The 22,532-nt window shown below is 40.3% G+C and overlaps 1 protein-coding gene across 1 annotated transcript; it reads left to right on the plus strand.

Moving 5' to 3' along the window:
* Positions 1 to 5,993: 5,993 nt before the first annotated feature.
* Positions 5,994 to 22,039, plus strand: LOC124151652. Its single transcript, XM_046524230.2, has 7 exons — positions 5,994 to 6,829; positions 11,917 to 12,007; positions 13,775 to 13,930; positions 15,141 to 15,406; positions 17,068 to 17,235; positions 17,942 to 18,080; positions 20,605 to 22,039. The coding sequence occupies exons 1-7, from the start codon at positions 6,476 to 6,478 to the stop codon at positions 20,646 to 20,648; spliced, it is 1,218 nt and encodes a 405-aa protein (XP_046380186.2). The 5' UTR covers positions 5,994 to 6,475; the 3' UTR covers positions 20,649 to 22,039.
* Positions 22,040 to 22,532: the final 493 nt, after the last annotated feature.

Consider the following 22,532-nt stretch of genomic DNA (forward strand, 5'->3'; position numbering starts at 1 on the left):
AAGCTGGACAAACCGCCCGGCAGGTAGCCAATGCATTCCAAGTCCACATAAGGACCATATACAGGCTCCAGCAACAGTACCAGACCACCAACACTACAGATGACCGACCACGTAGTGGAAGACCAAAGGTCACAACCCGACGTCAGGATCGTCTGATTGTGCGACAGCATCTTCAAGATGGGGATAACATTGGGACCATGGGGGACCATGGGGACTCACCAGTGACACATAAGTGCGGACACCGTGCGTTGACGATTGACGAGCAGACACCTCCACTGTCACAGGCCACACCGATGACCCATTCTGACACCACGTCATCGCCGGGACCGTCTTCAGTGGGCAGTACAGCACCAGCATTGGCGCCACCAGCAGTGGAGAAGAGTCCTCTTCTCAGACGAGAGCCTTTACTGTATCTCAACAGCAGATGGCAGAGAGAGAGAGAGAGAGTCTGGCGACGCCTTGGGGAACGTTATTCGTATGCTTGTATTGTTGAGAGTGACTCGTTTGTTTTTTTTGTTTGTTGTTTAACGCCGCACTCAACAATATTCTTGCTATATGACGGCGGACTGTAAAATAATCGAGTCTTGACCAGACAGTCCAGTGATTGACATCATGAGCTTCGATCCACGCAATTGGGATCGATGACATGTATCAACCAAGTCAGCGAGCCTGACCACCCGATCATGTTAGTCGCCTTTTACGGCAAGTATGAGTTGCTGAAGACCTATTCTAACCCGGAATCTTCACGGGTCGAGAGAGACTCGTGGGGTGGTCCGAGCATCATGGTGTGGGGTGGAATTGGCCTTGCACAGAGGGTCGGCCCTGTGGTCTTCGAGAACATCGGTTCAGGGAGAGGCAATGGTGTCACGTGACAGCAGCTCGGTACATTGATCAAGTCTTGAGACCACACGCCATACCTCATTTGGCACGTCGCCGCAACCAAGAGTTTCAGCATTATAACGCCTAGGCCTGTGCCCACACTGCGAGAGCAACAAGAGACTTCCTCAAGCAGAATGGCATCAGAACCATGCAGTGGCCTGCCCTCAGTCCCGATTTAAATCCCATTGGGTACCCGTGGGACGAGATTCAAAGACGGCTGAATGACGTCCTACCAAGGCCGACAACTGCAACTGAACTGCGTCAGGCGTTCCTCAGAGTGTGGGCTCAAGTGCCATTCATTCGACGTTGCACGGCAGTCATCAATGCACTTTGCGGATACACGAGACACTGACTTGTGATGCCATTTTCTCAAGAAACTTGTGTTGTGTTTCACTTTCAGAACAATTGACACTTTAATTTCAACCTTGATGATCAGTCTTGCCAAGTTTCATCTTTTTTTATTTGTCTGAAAGTATGTTTACAGTGTTTGGACAAATAAGGTTTCTCATATGTCTATCCATTTTGACGTTTGCTGACACGAAGTATTGTTAATAGCCAGAAGACAGGAGTCTGAAAAAATAATGAATTCTTTATGTTTAGATTGTTTATTTATATATTCTAAAACGGTTAAAAAGGCCTTTGATTCAGCAGTAAAAATGGATGATTTATCAGGTAATCGAGTTGATAAAGTTCTGGATCCAATGATAGTGGCGCTGGCAACAGCATCATAAGTGCTTAACTGATTATATTCGTGTTGATATTGTAGTTGATGAGTGTCAGATTTCTTTAGTTTGGATAAGGTACCATTTGCCAAGGAGGAGAGGAAATCAGGCGGAAAGGAAATATATTTTCAAGTTTAATATCGGCAGCAGAAATAAAAGGTTTTATTCGTATTCCGAGAGGCGGAATAAGAGAGGACTTCCTACTATACAGGTTCTCATAAAGAGGATTAAATACACAGTTTTATGCAGGGTGAGACTGATTAGAATATAATGTTGTGATGTACTGTGGAGATAGTTTAATACGGCGTTATTTAACTGATGGCTCATCTGCCTCAACATACAGACTGTCAATGGGAGAAGTTCTGAAAGATCCAAGGCAAAGCCTTGGACGCTGGTGATGTATAGGATCGAGTAATTTAAGGTTTCTTTTACAAGCTCAACCATAGATGATGGAGCCATAATCGAGCTTAGAACGGATAAGTGAAGGAGGGTCGTTTGTCTCCTCCCCACTTAAAATTAGAAACAACCTTTAATAAGTCTAGTGCCTTCAGACATAAGCTTTCAAATATATAATATGTGGTAAAAACGTAAGGTGATGATAAAACAACTTTAATTGGAGTTCCACCTAAATGTAAATCTGGGTCCCTATGTGGTTTGTATTTTCGACAGAAATGAATGCAATTAGTTTTAGACTCCGAAAACTTAAATCCGTTCTGCTTTGCCCGATCATTGATTTTATTCAGACAAAGTTGCAACTGTCTCTCAATCGTGTGCATATTTTTACCTTGACATGATACATTAAAATCAACAACAAACAAAGACCCGTCAGCATCGATTTACGTAATTGTGATGTGATGGCATGCCTCAGGTGCAGGCTCGATTATATAATATATTAGAGTGCGGCGTTAAACAACAAAGAAATAATAGCGGCAATTGTGGTGCTATGTTTGACATCCCCCATATTGTTACGAGGTAACAGATGATCTATTCACGATAGAAGGATAAAACAATTGCTGTTGTAGAGGCTTACACAAACACTTGACAATATGATGCAGATATAGTACAACGTAAATAGAGGTTATCACGCGAGTGTGTTTGGGGATGGTAAATATCCTGCATTAGGAATAAACATTGTATTTAGCGAGCCTTGGCGAGCTAAATACATAGTGTTTATTCCTAATACAGGATATTTACCATCCCCAAACACACAAGCGTGATAACCTCTTTATCATATAATGTCATTCTTTAATTCTGTGCTTCAAAATCGCTTTCCCTCTCTCACATACTTAACCGAAACATTGCGAGTTTTTCTGGAATGCGAGCATTAATATTTATTACGTCACAGGGTAAGTGATGTGTCAGTCGGACAGTGACAGTACCCAATATAGTTCCAACTGAAATCTGTTTCTTATACAGTGGCGAAGCAACATATACGCAAAACAAAAATTGTTTTTAATTGCCTTTCGCGGCAATCCATCTGTCTGTCCGCTAGAGTAACTGCCCTTTGTCAAAGGGAAGCTACTCTAACCCTAGTCTATGAGACGTCACGGCCACGGTCAGTCGTTGTTGACAGTCGGTCTGTCCTGTCATAACGTTAAGAAGTGTAGTCAGATGTACACACAGCGACAAAACGAAACAAGGTAACAATTCAAACATATTTCGGACAAATCCAACTATTTTAATTTGTGGAGAAGGTTTCAAGCCGCAGAGGTCTACAAGCACAGATATGGCTACTGATCCCGCTTGGCTAGGCCTCGTGCCCCCGAAAAATTGTTTCGAAATTTATATCTCTAAAGTTGCCCAAACTTATAAAATGCCTTAGCTACGTCACAGTTAGAGACTGAATTTCAGTATATTAGACTGTTCTTTTGATAATGATAGCAATTATCCCTGTAGTTTATCCAGATTCCCGATGGTTAATTCTGACTCGATCCCCGAGTGATGAGGGCGACGCCATGTTTGTTTATAAACAGTGAAAGTAGTCCCTACTTTACCTTTGATATTTGCATCTCTCTCCGCAAATGACCCCAACGGATATCGTTTTTATCCGTTGGCTTTATCCTGCCGAGAAACCTACCCATTATATGATGAACATGAATTCGTGAAATATATTTAAAACACGCTTACAGACGCAAGTCTGTTTGAGGTTGCACGCCACAGTCGGCAGTATTCTCGCTGTATGAGTGAGCGAGTATGGTTTTATGCCAATTTTAGCAATATCACGGACATCGGAAGCCTTTGACTGTTGGACCTGTGAAGATTCCGGGGTAGAATAGGTCTTCAGCAACCCATACTTGCCGTAAAAAGGCGACTAACGGGATCGGGTGGTCAGGCTCGCTGACTTGATTGATGCATGGCATTGATCAAAATTGCGTGGATCGATGCTTAAGATATCAATCACTGAATTATCTGGTCCAGACTCGATTATTTACAGACCGCCGTCATATAGCTGAGTGCGGCGTTAAACAACAAACCAACCAACCTTTGACTGTTGTAGTCGGGCTAATAATGGGGAACCAATGATTCATCCATGGTTACAAATCGCTAAACAAAATCAGCTGGGGCTGCTTGTAAAGGATTCAATTTCACACGAGAGATGATGCATCTAGAGTATTTCTAATCAGGAGTAAAAAGCCGTGGACCCCAGCGTGCTGAAACCTGCGTCATGCCCTGTTAATTTCTCAGAGTGTTGTTTCACATTAATATGAAGGAAATCATTCTCCAGAATCTAGAGTTTTTAAAGCTATTGATTCCAGCGACAAAACATGTTTCATAAATTGATTCAAACGACAAAACATGTTTCATAAATTGATTCAAACGACAAAACATGTTTCATAAATTGATTTAAACGACAAAACATGTTTCATAAAAAAATGTCGCGGAATTTAGGTTTTTACAAAAGTTGAATAGCAGATTACTTTTTAATATTGAAACAATGTCAGATAACAACACATATAAATTTTTAAAGGCCAGTGTTGAAACTGTCTGTACAATTTAACGAAGCAGCCTGAGATCCTCCAAAATTCAATATTGACACAAAGTCTTGGTCTGGGTTGTCGTCTTTTTGTTTCTTCCCAAGACAGTTCAATTGAAGTTGGTTGTTTCTCCATGCCTGTGGACTTCTACATCCTACGACCAACTCGCTGTTTCAAATGTCAGGAGACACGTCAAAACAAGTTCTGAAATTCTTACTCACCAACATGAAACAAACAAGGTCACAGTTCCACCATCAACCAAAGAAAAATCCACGTCAACAGCAACAGAAACACCCCCAAACGCTGTGGTAATAAATTATGTTTACGTTCCCAAAAAGAATTTCAAACTGAACAAGTGTCAAAGGCACTTAACGATCCTGTGTTACTCGACAAGTATGGGGTCCTGGAAATATGGATACGATGTATCATCATACATGATCATACAAGTGAACACTCTCCCTAAAAGAAAGTTAGAAGTCTATCCCCTGTTACTCCACCTTCATGAGTTATATAACTAATTTAATGCAGTGGAATTACATGAGTCTTGGGACCGATCTTAATGCAATACACTTATTAATACAAGAGCATAAGCATTCTGTCTCCAAGAGACGTATCTTAAGCCTTGTCTATATGCATCCATTTACGCTGACTTGGTTGATGCATGTCTTTTCGGGGTTTTTTTTGTTTAACTTCGCATAATATGGCGACAGTCTGTAAATAGTCGAGTCTGTACCAGACAATACAGTGATTGACATGCACCACCCAAATGTAACTCCATAGGTGCAGCCTAGTTCGGCAAGGGTTAAAACTGGACTTTACCCGTGAAGATCCGGGGAAGAATAGGTTTTCAGCAGCCCATGCTTGCTCAAAAGGTGACTCTGCTTGTCGTAAGAGGCGACTAACGGGATCGGATGGTCAGGCTCGCTGACTTGGTTGATGCATGTCATCGATCCCATTTGCATGGAGACCCGTGAAGATTCCGGGGTAGAATAGGTCTTCAGCAACTCATGCTTGCCGTAAAAGGTGACTCTGCTTGTCGTAAAAGGCGACTAACGGTGTCGGGTCATCAGGCTCGCTGACTTGGTTGATGCATGCCATCGATCCCAATAGCGTGGATCAATGCTCATATCAATCACTGGATTGTCTGGTCCAGACTCGATAATTTACAGACCGCCGTCATATAGCTGGAATATTGCTGAGTGCGGCGTTAAACAACAAACCAACCAAAACCAATGTTACGTAAAGTGAAATCTTTTTATGGTTGTATACTAGTTTTAAATAATATTCTGTGATCTTCTAGTTATTTTACTGTCCTTTGTTGACAAGGTTTTATTGTTTATATGTTTCTATTATGTATAACTTTTGTTAGTCACGATATGGCGGAAATACTGCCGATGTGACTATATATTTTAACTCACTCACTCATTGAATGCTCTCGCTCGCCCATTGCGTTCATCTGCGTTGATCAGCTGAATCTAAATCAACTCACTTGACACTTCTCCCTCAAAAACAACGTCGTCCAGTTTACATAATCAAGTTGTGAGCGCATGTTCGAAAAAACAGAAATGACGTCAAGAAAGAACAATGTTTTGTCGTAAATAAACACGCGCTTTGTTCTTCATTGTACCCTGCAATAAAGATGTAACATGGTTACACGTAATACGACCGTCGGGCTACCACAGCAAAACAATAATGCTGTAAATTAACATTCAGCTATGCGTAGATTTAGAGTCGATAACGACTGTGTTAACGTGAATAAAACAAGTGCCATCTCGGGATACATAAAATCTAGCTTAATGCCGATGGGACATGTTCAGTTGGAACAGGATTTCTGTCTGTCTTTTGTCAGTCAAGTATATATTCTGACGGTAAACGCCGAACTGAACACGATACATGTGAATGTTCAAAGGTAGAATGCTTCATCTTATCAATTCCAGGATTCACAGAATACACCTTCTATGTATCTATATCGCCTTTGCTGGCGCCAACGAGAAGACCTGCTCTTCTTTAAGTCGCCTACCTGTGACAGAAAATTCGAAACTAAAGGGTGCCGTTATTGAAAGTTTTACCACAACAGGCCTTGCTAGCTGTGCAAAAGAATGTCTTCTAAGAAGCATGTGCAGGTCCTACAACTTTCAGCTTGATGACGGAACATGCGAGCTCAGTAGTGAGGATGGCCCAAACACCGATGGATCAATTTCTATGGTGACAGTACCACGCTTTGTGTTCTCAGAGTCCAAAGCCTGGCCACAGGTGAGAGTAGCCCAATGATTAATAACTGTTTCATGTACACAAAAGTTTTTTTTACACATATGCTCCTCGGCAACTCTGTTTCTTCTGCAGGACAAACGTCTATTTCTGGTAAAAGAATTTACGAAATGTGTGAACTATTTCTCACCAAATAATACAAACACAACACTCAACTGTGGAATTTACAATTTGGAAGTGTTTTGTTATGTATAAATAGCGGTGAAAAAACGATAAGACATATTCAGTCACTATATTACTATGTTTAGTGATGAAACTACGTCAACATGACACATATGTAAACACCAGAAGAGAACATGCTTACCCTAATCTCAAACACCTGGTGTTATCACTGATTTTCCGTGATTTATTCAAAAAATTATCACCGATATTGTATCTTTTATACCCAATGGCGTTGACAATATATAGTTCACAAAAATCAGTGCGCGTGCAAATGAAGACATAGAGAATCCCACCCAAGTTTTTTTTATATCGAATATATCAACGAGTGTTGATATATTCGCTATCAAAACACACGAGTGTGAGATTTTATTTATCATCCAACATCATTCTTCCGACATTTTCAGTTTGAAGACAGTAATAAGTAGTGTCTTTAAGTGTAAAAAGTACTTTAACAGCATCATTACCAGGCCAAAGATTTTCGAAACGATCGTTGCCCGAAATCTATCGTAAAATTATCGTAAGGAAATTGTAGGCTATCGTAGCTTATTTCTGAAACTATCATAGCCCTAAGATGTCTTAAGTTTGTCGTAAATCTTAGATAGCCCCATACCTGTCGTAAGTATATTACATCTTTATTCAAGATGGCGACATACTTTGCCGTAGAAATTTTGCCAAACAAATAGTCTGCTTTAGGTTCAAACATTGACATTTCATTTTGTTGACACTTTGAAAACACGAAGAACGCATCAAAGATTTTACTGAGAAATGTCCCTAATCGCGACAGCGATTCACATAACTATGGAGCCGAGTCCATGCTGAAGAAGTGTGAAAAAACATACCTTTTCGATAATTTGTTGAGGATAAAAACGGGTGTCGGCATTCTATAGTAATGACCGTGACCTTATTGATAACTCAGGGGCAGCTTATCTTATTTCATACTTTAGTTGAGAGTGATTTCCCTTTGTATTCGCCCGGCGAGACTTTAGCGCAGTGTTCCGCTGTTATTATCCCCCGCCCAACGAAGTTGGCGGGGGATAAAGAAACGGGCTCCGTCCGTCCTTTCGTCCGTGACGTTTCGTTTCCGGAGCATAACTCAGAAACCGTTAAATATTTTTTCATGAAACTTTTCATGTCTGTCAGGTACATGCTGAACTGGTTCTTTTTGCTTTTTAGAAATTTTAGAAATTTGGCTAACAAGGTGGACTTAGGTTCTGTGAGGGTAGGGATCGTTTCCGGAGCATAACTCATAAACCGTTCAATATTTTTTCATGAAACTTTGCAGGTCTTGTCAGGTACATGCTCTACTGTTTTTTTACTATTTATATTTGTTTGAAATGTATATTTTGTATTTTTCCAAGGCAATAAGTTGAACTTTTAGAAATTTATGATTTCTTCTTATAAATGCCAAAAAATTCAACTTGATGCCCATTTAACCCCGTTTTTTTAAAGTTTTTTGTATGCCTACATTTAGTGTTTGTCATCGTTTGGAGGTATCTCCCGTAGTAGGGGAAACTGTGCATGCCTTCTACCAAGTTGTCAGTATGTGCCTCAATAATGGTTGAGGGTAAATTTCGTTTAGTGACTTCATTATCAAATCCATCATCCCCACTTCTGCATTGATTATGACAGAGATGAGTGTGCGATAAGATGGCATACTTCTCTATGAAACTTTTTACAGTTTTCAGCACATGTTGATATGAAGACTTTTGTGCTGTAGAGTTTTAGGATACACATTTATAATATTGTCTTGTTTGTTTTTTCACTTATCATATCACATGGTATGACCATATTGTTAAAAAGCCACAACATAAAATGTGTGTGGCAGCCTAGTTCCTCGCAGTGAGTGCCGGTTATGACCATAGTCACATATCACAAACTAATACCATTTTAGGTTTCTTAACCAATATTCCATGTACATATTATTACGAGTCAAAATGTGACTTGTAATGTTTTTTCGTTCTCCCGCCCCAATGAATTCATCTTGAGTTTCCATGCTCGTTTGGGTTAAAAATGTCGTCAAAAATATCATATTTTGAACATTGTCCAAAATTCACTTTCCAATATATTTTCGCACGAAACCTTTATTGAATGAAATGTACTGATCAATAAAAAATAGACATTTTCACCACATTAACCCTTGAATTTTGCATTGGACCGATTACGTAATAGTAAATGTTATGTAAGTGTACATTTCCCGTTTTATGTTAAAAAATATAGATACTTGAAACCATTCAGACATTAAAATCATTGTAAAGGATAGGGTCACCGGACAAATACTAGTAAATGACCCTCAGCAATGCTGTCAGACAAGCCAAAAGTCATCGAACTACGTTCAGTTAAAGATTTCACACATTTCCAATGTAGTTATTTCGCTCCTCAGCCAGATTTAAATTATATCAGACAAATCAGTTTATTAGGTCTACTTAATTTAAAAGGATAGAAAAGGACTACAATATATTTATATTCGCTTTTACTTGTGGCGTGTTCCATGACAACTTTACAATTCCTAAATTATCTCCCTCTGTGAACGTAAATTAGTGTAACTTTCAACTTAGGAAAAGAATTAGCGATCTTGACAGATAAAAAATAACTAAATCATCTAAATACAAATAGCATGATATTCCATGTATCATGATTAATGTTGGTGTTAACTCTGTACACTTTACTTTTGACATAAACACAGAAAAGCAACAGTATTGTGAAACTGACCCAGAATACTCACGTAACATCAGACTTGAACACGCATCTTAAATGTGAACGCCTGCTATTCAATCAAAGGTCTCGTAATAGAATAACGTCCCTTACTTTCGTCTTGGACTTTGTGTCTTTTTTTTGCACATTATTTCAATTCTAATAGCTATATTGTGGTAACACTACACTTATTGATTATAACATTTATTGGGTTTTAAAAATGGATTTGCATGGCAACCAAATGCTATTTGTGTTCGGGTAGTCATCATTTATCATAAGAACAAAACGTCTACATGTTGGACATACACTCTTCAAAAAAAGAAACGCACAGGTAGTATGTTGTTTATTGAACCTGACTACACAAAAAATCCGGTAAAAAATTAGATATATGTTATTGGAAAATGTTGGTGGCCTGATATTCCACAATCGGTGCGTAAAAACGCAGACATTGTCGATTTGCAATGTATTAAACTGCATTGTTTTCACACTTGTTCTTAAATGTCATGGAGGAAAACAGTAAGCATTATGCACGTGCAAGTTACGGCATTCGTAACTCGTGGTAGAGGCTATAAAAAGGCAAGCATAAATTGTCATTCAATTGTAAACATTTTTCAAGTTCGAAAATGCCGAGACTCAGCGCTGCCGATCGGAACATCGCCATACTACGTATCCAAAGAGGGGAATCGCAGTCTTCTGTTGCACGCCTTTTTAACATCCACCACAACACCATTTGGTCCTTTTGGACCGATACATACAGTTCAATTCCACTACAGACTGTCAAAAAACCGTCTGACCAAGAGTTACCACCTCTGCACAGGATCGCTACATTCGACTGTTCCACCTACGTCAACGGAGACTGCAGGACGCATCCCAGGTTTGAGGAGGATATCGGACGACCTGACTGTCAGGAACGATCTTCCCCCCCCCCCCCCCCCCCCACACACACACACATTGTGTACGTGAATTCGACACTATCGGTGGCGGTAGTGTCATGGTGGTGGGGGCATATCCTGCACCCACGAAGTCTTACTTGGTAGTGGTTCAGGGAAATTTGACAGCAAATCGCTACATGAATCAAATTCTTTAACCTCGCCTTCCAATCGCCAGACGGAGCTGTTTCAACAGGACAACGCCCCACCGAACACAGCTCGTGTCACGGTAGACGACCTCCATAATGCCAACATGAACGTCTTGCCCTGACCATCGGGATCTACAGATCTCAACCCCATCGAACACCTCTGGGATGAACTCAATCGACGTATACGTCGACGTCAGGACACGCCACAGACACCACTCCCACAACTGGCCGATGCGTTACAAGTAGAATGGCACAGAATTCCGTAGAACAGATTTCGTACACTTATCCAGTCAGTGCCGAGGCGATGCAGAGCCGTGATTGCTGCCCAGGGCGGTCACACAAGATACTGAGTTCAACGCAACCTTGTGGCCTTATGTGAACAGTTTCCAATGCTGTTGTACAAATACAACATATGACTATCGAGCTCCAAGATTTCATATTTGTATCTATGATATTAAATTAAATATATCGACTTTATTAGGAACAATAAATTTACTAAAAATCTACCTGTGCGGTTCTTTTTTTTAAGTATATAGGATTGCACGGAATGTCACTCAAACTTCTCCATGTTGTTATCGCTAGCAGCTGGGAAATCCCCGCTTTTTCTATCTCTTAACACAAATGAGTTCTCTGTCAGAGTTACGATAGGTATCGAAGCTCTGTGCGATCTGCGTCAGGTTTACGATAGTTTGAAAATCTATTTTATCTTAAACTTAAGATATCTTGTCTTTGAACGTAAGTTGTTGAGATTTATCTTAGCTAAGATCGTTTCGAAAATCTAGGCCCTATTTATTACTGTTTACAAACTGAAAATGTTGGAAGAATGAGGTTGGATGATAAATACAATCTCATCCGAGTGTCTTTTGATATCAAAACTCTGAGGCTTGCCCTTGGGATATCTCCTGTGGGAGCCAGTTTTAGATGATTAAATAAGGTATTGCAGAATTTGTTATAACAATAATGACTCTCTTTAGGAAAACGAACCTGAGCGTCTGAAGAAGAAACATTTCCTTTTCTATATATTTCCACAGATAAAATACTGATGTAGTCGTATTCAGTAACGGGTTTTTACATTTGGAAAACAGATAAATATTCCACGTTGTGTTTTGTCTGATTCTGTGTACCAATTTTCTAACTCCAGGGAATACTGGGTGGATGTAAAGATCACTCCTGTCCTAACAACACAATGTGTACTGAAACAGAGGAAGGCGGCCATGAGTGTATCCTTGCGTGTAGGTATACAGTTATTGACTTCAAAGTCTTGTGAGGGCTTTCTTCCGACGTTAACAATAAACAACATGAATAATGTCATCGTGGTATTATCTACGTACTTAGTGTGCCCGTGGGAAATCCGGGATAGAAACTCGATTATGTACACTCAGGCAACTAACACACAATCAAACTGCGTCTAAGTTATCAGTGTACGAGGATTATTTCGTTTGAAGACAATCCCTCGATGAAAGGTGTTATTGATGCAGCTTCTAAAAATAGAAAGTAAGTTAGGAACTTTGCGGTTATCTTATAATTAATAAATTATTTAATTAATATTATTCATGTAGAGCATGGAGTTCTCTCTCTCCCCCCCCCCCCCCCCCCCCCCCCCTAGATGACAAAGGAACTTAAATGACATTACAGATTCCTGAAGATCCGGGGTAGAATGGGTCTTCAGCAACCCATGCTTGCTGAAAAAGGCGACTACTATGCTTGTCGTAAGAGACGACTAACAGGATCGGGTGTGTCAGGCTCTCTGACTCGTTTGATGTGTCACCGTAACCCAATCGATGTTCATGATGTCAATCACTGGGTTGTCTTGTCCAGAATCGATTATGTACAGCCAGCCATCATATATTAGCTGGAATATGCTGCCTTGAACAACAAACATCACATACATTATATCGTTTGGTCCTGACAATCAAATAAAGTAAAATAATTTTAAATGTGTATTTATTCAGTTAATTTGTGAATTAGCTTTACGTGTTGATGTTTTAGACCCGTGAAGATCCGGGGTAGAATAGGTCTTCAGCATCCCATGCTTGCCGTAAAAGGCGACTATGCTTGTCGTAAGAGGCGACTAACGTGATCGGGTAGTCAGGCTCGCTGACTTGGTTGATGTATGTCATCGATCCCAATCGCGTGGTTCGACGCGCATGTTGTCAATCACTGGATTCTCTGGTCCAGACTCGATTATTTACAGGCCACAGTCATATAGCTGGAATATTGCTGAGAGCGGCGTTATTTTTCCATCACAAGGATCAATATTTCAAAGTTTCATCCTTAAAGGATCTTTTTAATATTAGTGTTCATTTAATTATTGAATTTTTAAAAGAAATTGAATTGTTCCTTAAATTTTGATTGATGTGTTTTGTATATAGTATAGTTTTTATAATTGGTAAAATAAATTTGATAACTGAGATTGTTAGTGGCTGTATCCTCGAAGGGGGTTGAAGTAGTGTAAAATTATTGTCCCCCTGAGAGGGTATGTAAGACCACGTCTTTCAAAGTATTTTTATTTTGGCCACATTTTTAATAGTAGTATATATGTTCGTTTACCTTTGGCTAAATTTGTCATAATCGCCAACAGCTGGAGGGATGATGTAAATCCGACTGGGGTCCTTGCAGGTAGCAAAAGTACTGTAAGTCCCCATGGACCCTAGCATGGTGGTCTACCTTCAGCTGCTGGCGATCTATAGCCTGTTTTTATCTTGTATCGTTATGTATAGTGCTATTCTCTTTTATCATTCCGTACTAGTTTTATATCTTTTTCTGTGATGAATCTAGTAATTTTACTGTCCTTCGTTGGCAGGTTTTTATACAAGTTTCAATATATGTATTATGCTTAATTATTGATAGTCACGATATGGCTGAAATATCGCCGATGTGACTTAAAATTTAACTCACTCACTCACTCACTCACTGAGAGCGGCGTTAAACAACAAACAAACAAACAAACGTGTAGATTTCATATTAGAAGGTTATGTGTTGCCATGAACATATTTCAGACTGCAGAGAGCCACCAACTGTTGAAAATGTCGCTCCTTTAATGATCAGACACTTCACTCCGATAAACCAGTCATTGAAGTGCAACGTTGGATATGTGCCTTGCGGAAATATGACATGTAACCCGGATGGAACATGGACTACGATGACGTGCATGCGTAAGTTGACAAAACAGGTTGAAACTTAAAAGTCAAAGAAATGATTGTAAATAAAGCCGCACATGATTCGTCAATTTGGTTTGTGGATATCATAGCGTGATAAATTCATCAACGTTTGGCAAGGCAACGTCGATTTCACTTTTATTTAACGTTGATTTCAAATTTAATCAGAGTTTCTCATGACAAAAAGCCACCTGCGTGCATATCTCTTCTTATGGCTTTGTAGGACATTTTAATAGTTAACTTCCACGTTAGTCATTACTATATGAACAAAGTCTAATGTGCCCCATGGCGGCCCATGGCGGGGGAAGGAGTACGGGTGGCCCAGTCGTAAAAAGGCGTGACGATTCCCTGTGAAGAGTTGCGTCCCTTGAGCAAGAAACTTATGATCGTGGGTTCGAATCCCAGTTCGCGAATATTCTGGTTCTAGGTTTTATCAGCACCATATACCCGTGCTCGCTGGTATCACCAAAGTGGAAAACCTGTAAGACCTGCATCATTTCGGGATTTCCTCTCACATTAAGCTGACACGCCGAAATATAACTGGAATACTGTTAAAAGTAGAGTAGAGAGGCAGTTACAAGTCTGTCTCAACGATCATAAATTGTGCCTTGAAGATCGGGGGTAGAATAGGTCTTCAGCAACCCATGCTTGCCGTAAATGGCGACTATGCTTGTCGTAAGAGGCGACGAACGGGATCGGGTGGTCTTGGTTGATGCATATCATCGTATCCCAATTGCGTGAATCGATGCTCATGATGTCAATCACTGGATTGTCTGGTCCAGACTCGAACATTTACAGACCGCCGCCATATAGCTGAAATATTGCTGAGTGCGGCGTTAAACAACAAACCAAACCAAATCATAAATCCTCGTAAACTGGTTTAAAAGTACAAACGTCAGTGTTTGTTTAGTCTCTTACACCTCACGGCAATAATCCTATTGTAATGCGCTGACGGCCTGGAATTAAACAAGACATAATAATGTGTTGTCGATTTCAAACAGTTGTGTCCGAGAAAGAAATTGTATGCCTTGACGCGCAGCCAAAAATATTCTCACACAAAGCTCCCATTACCGCCTCCAGAATATTAAATGGTTGGTCTCTTAACTGAAGATGAATAAACCACATTGGAAGACATCGAAGGTCATGTTCATTTGTTTTTCGCAAATTCTCATGAAGTGAAACAGTAACAACTCACTTGTCGTTTCAGCCGTGTCGAACTGTACCGAGGTACAGCAACTTAGTTCCACGTACACTGACGGAGAATACTGGCTGTACCCACGACAACTGAGTGGAGTTCGAGTCAAGGTGTACTGCCATGCAATGAATAGTACACCTTCAGAGTACATCTCGCTCCCTACACCTTATTTCATGGATTCCCCAAGGATACAAAATTACCACTGCAACGGAGAGTCCCCATCAGATAATTATCGTCTCGGATATTACGTCTTTTCAAAGTTTGGCTTGAACATTGAGGTGAGACACAAGCCTTTATCATGTGCAGTAGAATTGGCAATAAATGGTTTGTTAAATTATCCTGATCATTTACGAAGCCATGTGACCCGTGACGAATCGGGTTAGAAGAGATCTTCAGCAACCCATGCTTGCCTTACAGGCGCATATATACGCTTGTCGTAAGAGACGACGAACGGGATTTGCTTGTTACATGTCATCGTATCCAAAATGCGTGGATCGATGCTCATGATGTCAATCCCTGGGTTGTCTTGTCCAGAACCGATTATTTACAGCCCGCCGTCATTTAGCAAGAGTGAGTGTGGTGATTACGCCACTAACAGCAATACTCTGGCAATATCACTGCGGGGGACACCAGAAATGGGATGGAATATTTGCTGACTGCTAAACCAAATAAGTTTTGATCCAAGACTTGCCGTTTATCTGTGACCTCAAATTGTATTTGACATTGTATATCTGTCAAAATGTCGAAGTGTGAAACCAGCCACTTCGACTGGAAACTATCACAAGACAATCAAACTAATGCCTCTTTAAGGGAAGTGGGGGCACGGGGGGCCCAGTCGTCTAAGGCGCCGCGATTCGCTGTGTAGAGTTGCGTCCCTTGGGCGCGCCAGAAGCCCATGATTGTGGGTTCGAATCCCGGTTCGCCCCGATTATGTTTCTAGGTTTGTCAGCACCATACCCGTGCTCGTGGGATTCACCGAAGTGGTAAACGTCTGAGACCTGCATCACTTCGGGCTTTCCTCCCACATTAAGCTGACACGCCGCGATATAACTGGAATACTGTTAAAAGCGGCGTTAAACACAAATCACTCACTTTATGGGAAGTTTATAAGCCAGATTTGTATATATTACATTCCAGTACATAACCAAAGGAGATGCGCAATTGTCTTGACAATCCAGTGATTGATATGAGCATCGATAAAATTGTGATGTCAATCACTGGATTGTCTGGTTCATACATTTTTATTTTCCAGACCGCCGTCATATAGCTGGAATATTGCTGAGTGTGGCGTTAAACCACAAACACAAGATAAAGATAATAGGATTCGCTTGCTACTTCGCTACTGCAATTTCCACGCTTTCTAGCAATAACATGACAATGAACCATTCATCACAATGAGTCCGTTCAGGTAAAATCCTCCCAGTAGTTCTGTCTTGAAAGATATGACATGACACAAATACGGAAGCCTTTTAGGGCCATTTGTTTTTTTAAATTTTGTTCGATACTATCTTGAAATTTCAAGATACTAAGTTGAAATTTTAAGATACTAAGTTGAAATTTCAAGATAATAAGTTTTTAACATCCTAAGATGTAAAAATCGTTTGAAGTGAAAATCTTGAAATATCAACTTAGTATCTTGAAATTTCAAGATAGTATCTTGAATTTCAAGATAGTATCGAAAAAATTAAAAAAACAAATGGCCCTAAAAGGCTTCCGTACACAAACGTTATGGGTACATAAATTGCAATTTTGCATTAGAATTCACTGTAATGAAATACTGTAAACGACGTTTATAAGAAACTGAGCACTTATTTAAGTTCGTTTTAGACGAAGTTCGTTGTAAGCATATATACACCACTTTTACAGCAAATGGCCGGGACCACAACAAAAGTTCATGTAAGCGTGTTCGTTATGAACGTAGTTGACATTCATTTCACAGACAATGGAGATTGAGAAGAGCGATCGTGTCTTCTACAACATGACAGGCACCCTAACTGTTAAAGTGGGTGAAGTCAGGGACTGCTACACCCAACCAGAAAGTTCGTGTAGCCCAAAAGGTCGGGGTGTGATGGACCTGAGAGGCACTGGGCTGGCTCTAAACGAGACAGTAAGTTTTCTTAAAACAAGAGCTTGTAGCTTCCGAATATTGACAGTACTGCTGTATCCTTTGTTATCTGAAGATCCGGAATGGAATAGATCTTCAGCAACATACGCGTGCTGCAAGAGGCAACTATGATTGTCATAAAAGGTGACTAACGGGATCGGGTCAGGGGTCAGGCTCGTGTTGATGCATGTCATTGTTTCCCTATTACGCAGATGATGTCAATCACTGGATTGTATGGTCCTGACCCGATTATTTACAGAACGCCGTTATAAAGCTGGAATATTGGCTGAGTGCGGGCTTAAACAACAAACATTCAAACAAATTGTATACAGCTTGAACCGTTTCAACATTTCAACGGATTATTCAACACATCAGGACAACAAAATAAACGTGTTCAGGATAAAACCCGTTTGTCAACATTCCAACAAAAAACAATATCATTTAGTCGGAATAGTACAGTGGACAGCCTTGACAAAAGATTTCTTATGATAATGGAAGTTGTTTTGTCGCATTTACATATTTGAAAGTAAATACACTTTTGTAAATATAAATCGTCAATAACCAGTCTCAGATATAAACCGATTCAAGATTAAGATTACAATAGCGGGGGAAATTATTTTGAGTGTCACCAGGTGTTCACGAAACGTGACGCCACGGTGATGCCATAGTTTGTCCTTGTAGTTGACGTTTCTTGAACTTATTCTTTCAGGTAAAATGGTTTCATTATAGACAGGAACCTATAGTGACAAGGTCCTCAAATGACCAGTTGATTGAGGTTCGATGTGGAGGATGGTGCGGCGGATGCCAAATAAGCGGTCCTGCTCTCCTCTCAGTGGTGGATTCAGATGGTTAGTATACCAATATTAGAAGTGACATATAAGTAAGCAGCATTACAGTTATGTCACAGAAGCCAACAAACGGGTCGTGACAAGCCGGTGACTGAAAGCATAAACAACGAAACGCCATCGGGCAACAGTGACAAAACGTTCACAAACAACCTGACCTGACCAACCTGTTGAGTCAGCACTTATGAGATACTCGGGCCAAGTAAAAGGATCCTAGTCGCACAAAACCATCAACAGTCATGGGTGCGGTCGTTTGTTGTGAAGATTCCGGGGTAGAATAGGTCTTCAGCAACCCATGCTTGTCGTAAAGGGCGACTAACGGGATCGGGTGGTCAGACTCGCTGACTTGGTTGATGCACAGTCATCAATCCCAATCGCATGGATCGATGCTCGTGATGTCAATCACTTGATGTTCTAGTCCAGACTCTGGTTGTAACAGATAACATGTGAATCAGTGAGGGAGCCAACATTTAATATTGTTGAAGTTCACTTCTTTGGAGATTCAGGATAAGCCTTGGTCACAAGTAATACAAAAGGCGTTTTCACGGGTGAGGTGACAGTAGTCGTACCTCAACGGTGCAAAAATGTTGAAAATACAGTCAGTAATTTTGTTCTTGTACAAGAGTTGTAACAGTTTAAGGCAGCAATAGATAACAGTATCAGTATAGAGAGCATCATATATTGGTGTGTTTGGGAACGGGGTTGTTGCAGGCAGAATATGTTTTTGGTCACTACTTCAAGACACGTACATTATCTCAGACAGGAGCCTCAAATTGTTCAGTTATTGTTCAGAACAGTTTTCCAAGGCCCTGCTCCACAAGGCGATCTTTGCGGTACGTTTGTCTTAAATCTTTGTGAAAGTATGGGAGTTACTATCGACTTAGCCCTAAGATCGCTTTGTGGAACAGGGCACATGTCGTCAATATGTTTTGTGTAGAACATAAACACAGAATCCTCAATTTGATCGGTTCTGAAGTTCACATTGTGACATAGGCCTTGTAAGCTTTGCATAACTTGAATAATGACTGCCATGACAACTGCAGTAGACAGAAACAGTAGCAAATAAATCAATAACTGTGGATTGTGCACAGGGTGATTACAAGGTGAATCAGTACAGAGTAGTAAGTAAGACAACGGTACAGTTATCCCATTGGCGACTATATGGATCAGGTGGTCCGGCTTGGTGACACGGTTGAAGGTGTGTCATTGTAACACGACTGCATGGGATATTGCTCATATAAATAATGTGCTTGTCCAGTCCTCACTATTGTGTACAGGCTGCTGCCACGGCTCTGTTGGTTGGTTGGTTGGTTTGTTATTTAACGCCGCACTCAGCAATATTCCAGCTATATGACGGCGGTCTGTAACAAAACGATCCCGTCAGTCGCCTTTAACGACAAGCTGTAGAATTGTGATGTTAAACAAAAATACAACAAACAAGTTAGCAGCGATTGAGATTTTTGCAAAGAAAAACAGAAATAGTGATTGTTCGTTTTGTTTTTATTCACCGCCACGAAATCCGTCCTTCCATTCTTCGATCCGTCCATCCGCTTCTCAATGAGGACACATTTGTCACAATCTCAAATCAGTTTAAAGATGTTGCCTTAAATACATGTTTACAGAGCCATGAGCCCTGCTCAATGATTTTCAATTTACTGCGTGAAATGGGGACAAGTGTTCTCAGAAACAACTGAAGTTACATGAATGAAAGTTTGTATGCTTATCTGAGAGATACTCACCAAGAATGTTGTCGAAAGGTGGTGTCGTAGGTTATTGTTTCACACAGGGACGGCCTATGATCCCTGTTTTTTTACTTAGTGTACGGTGTCTGCAATTGGGACAAGTTTTCTTAGAAACTACTGAAATTACATGAATGAAAAACGTGTTAATCTCAGAGAATATATGCTCATCAAGAGTTCTAAATTGCTTCTATACCATGTTTATTCAAGAGAAGAGGCCTTTTGTGTGTATTAATTTCAAATTTAATCAGTTTCTCATGGCAAGAAGCCGCCTGCGTGCATATCTCTTCTTAAGGCTTTGAAGGACATTTTGATAGTTAACTTCCACGTTAGTCATTACTATATGAACCAAGTATAATGTGCCCCATGGCGGGGGAGGGGTACGGGTGGCCCAGTCGTAAAAGGCGTGACGATTCTCTTTGCAAAGTTGCATCCCTTAAGCAAGAAACTTATGATCGTTGGTTCGAATCCAAGTTCGTTACTATTCTGTTCCTAGGTTTATCAGCACCATGTACCCGTGCTCGCTGGTATCACCAAAGTGGAAAACTTGTAAGACCTGCATCACTTCTGGCTTTCCTCCCACATTACGCTGACATGCCGTGATATAACTGGACTATTGTTCAAATCAGTCTTAAACCCAATTCACTCATTCATGGCGGGGAATAGTGATAACACCGTTTTCTTGTTTCACAAACCATGATCCCAGCTTTGACAAATTGTGTGGATTAATGTCAAAGCAGCAATCCTTTTACTAACAGGATCTTACTATACTGTTATTGTTTTTGCAGCTCCTCTGGAAACCACGGCTATTACCCCATCGTGTGATGTTTAAGTGACAGAAAGTCGCGCGCATATATGGCGTCCAGGAATCACAGTTACGAATAGTAAGCAACCCCATGGATATGTTTTTTTTTAAGGTTTTATCCGAATAAGACCGCCACCGCAGCACCTTTTTTTAAACGCGCTTTGAACATCCCAGTGATATTGTGAAACACCCTCGTGTGACGTTTAAGCTTGATCTCGCTTTATTCGTGTTGATTGGATACCCGTGTCCTCGCTGAGGGCACACTGGAATTTGTTTTTTGTGAATAAACATTAACCCAACGTTTGCGAGATTTGCTTTTTATGAAACCAAACAATTGTGTCACACACATCAAATTTGCTTTACATTCCATATCAGTTCTTCATAAAGTACTACAGACTGTAAATATATACTCGAGCAGTATCTATTTCCTATCTACGACTATGGATCCCCATCAGCTGGATGCACACAACAACCTTTTCGAATTTCAATTTGATTTAACATAATGGATCAGCATTGCGAAATGAAGACAGCTGAAAATTCCTGAACTGATGTCGAGACCGACGTTGGATGCTCCATCTATGCCATTTTTTAACTGTTTCTGAAAGTTTTCGTTTATGTACACGACTGCACGATCAGATCACACACAATAAACATTAAGCATACGAAAACTAGGTCGGTTATCTTTTTTTATTCTGATGGTAACCTTAACCGTCATTAGAAGCTGCCACTGACACGATATGCAAGCAGACTGAAGGTTGTTGATGTCCACTTCTTCAGTATAATGTAAAACTGTGAACATGAAACACTATGGTTTCCCTTTTCCAAACTGGTACAAACAGAATGTAAATTCAGCTGGAAAATCAACAAAGCCGAGCCACGTTGATACCGAGGGGACCGACTGTAGGTCCGAGATTCAAAGAGCGCAATTGACTTTCAATGATTCTTGCAGTTGTTCTAGTAATAAATATTAATCTTCAATTACCTTCAGTTGAAGATTTCAAAAATAAGGATCTTGAGCTTTTCTGTTGTCTTGTTTGACACACAATAGCAGGAACATATTGCTATTGAGTATTCATAGAATTGTCAACAGTGCCCATGTTAGGCCACATAGAAATATTCATGCGCAACCAGATTTGCACCCAGTTTCGGTTGTGTCTGGTTACGAACGAATTTTATTAGTTATTTGCACTGAAACACATATTTAACACCAGTAATAAATACAGTATCACACCCATTCTCGTTAAGATACTTGTGAACTTTCTGAGGTATCTGACTTCCCTTCCGTTGAGTCAGATACCGTAGAAAGTCCACTCGTATCGTATTCTCTATATTTACTATATAGCCCTGTCATTTGTTTAAACCAAGAACCTTTTGATTTTCTGTTTGCTCCATACCCCCTTCCATAATTTGATCCATGTATTCACAATCCGTACTAGTGTTTCCCAGCTTCAAGACTTTTAACATAGTTTCTCAAAAGATGAGAAAAACAAGTCTTCTGGACCCGCAACATGAAAATTATGTTCCGAGGATTTTCTCTATCTTGTTCGATACAATCACAGCCCGGTAAATGCGTCATCTAGTCACATACATGTTCTCCTGTATTTCCAAAGATTCTATTGTGTACAACCCTATACACTCAAATGCATTAGATAAACGAAAGTGAGTGTACCTTTCACAGTCATGTCTGTTCCATATATTACGACTTCTGTGGGGTCAAAGCAGCAAATGTGGTGTCATAAATGGCCGCCTCCATGTTGTTACATGGTAAGTCCACAAGCACACGAAGTCGGTGCAGTTTAAATTGTAATTTCATGAGTAAAACGTAGTACATGTAGATGTGATATTGGTATCTTCTTCATAGCACTCATTAACAGCCCTTAAAAGCTGGAAAATCTTGTAACCACGAGATTC

The sequence above is a fragment of the Haliotis rufescens genome, unplaced genomic scaffold (assembly GCF_023055435.1).
Source record: "Haliotis rufescens isolate VD_foot unplaced genomic scaffold, xgHalRufe1.0.p SCAF_6, whole genome shotgun sequence".
NCBI lineage: Eukaryota > Metazoa > Mollusca > Gastropoda > Lepetellida > Haliotidae > Haliotis > Haliotis rufescens.

Bases quoted from the DNA above. Each gene is read 5' to 3' on its own strand.
- LOC124151652 (XM_046524230.2), top strand. From the start codon at position 6,476: ATGTTCAAAGGTAGAATGCTTCATCTTATCAATTCCAGGATTCACAGA. The intron at 13,931-15,140 runs GTAAGTTGACAA...TTGTCGTTTCAG, and splicing joins GACTACGATGACGTGCATGC to CCGTGTCGAACTGTACCGAG. The intron at 18,081-20,604 runs GTTAGTATACCA...TTGTTTTTGCAG, and splicing joins CTCAGTGGTGGATTCAGATG to CTCCTCTGGAAACCACGGCT.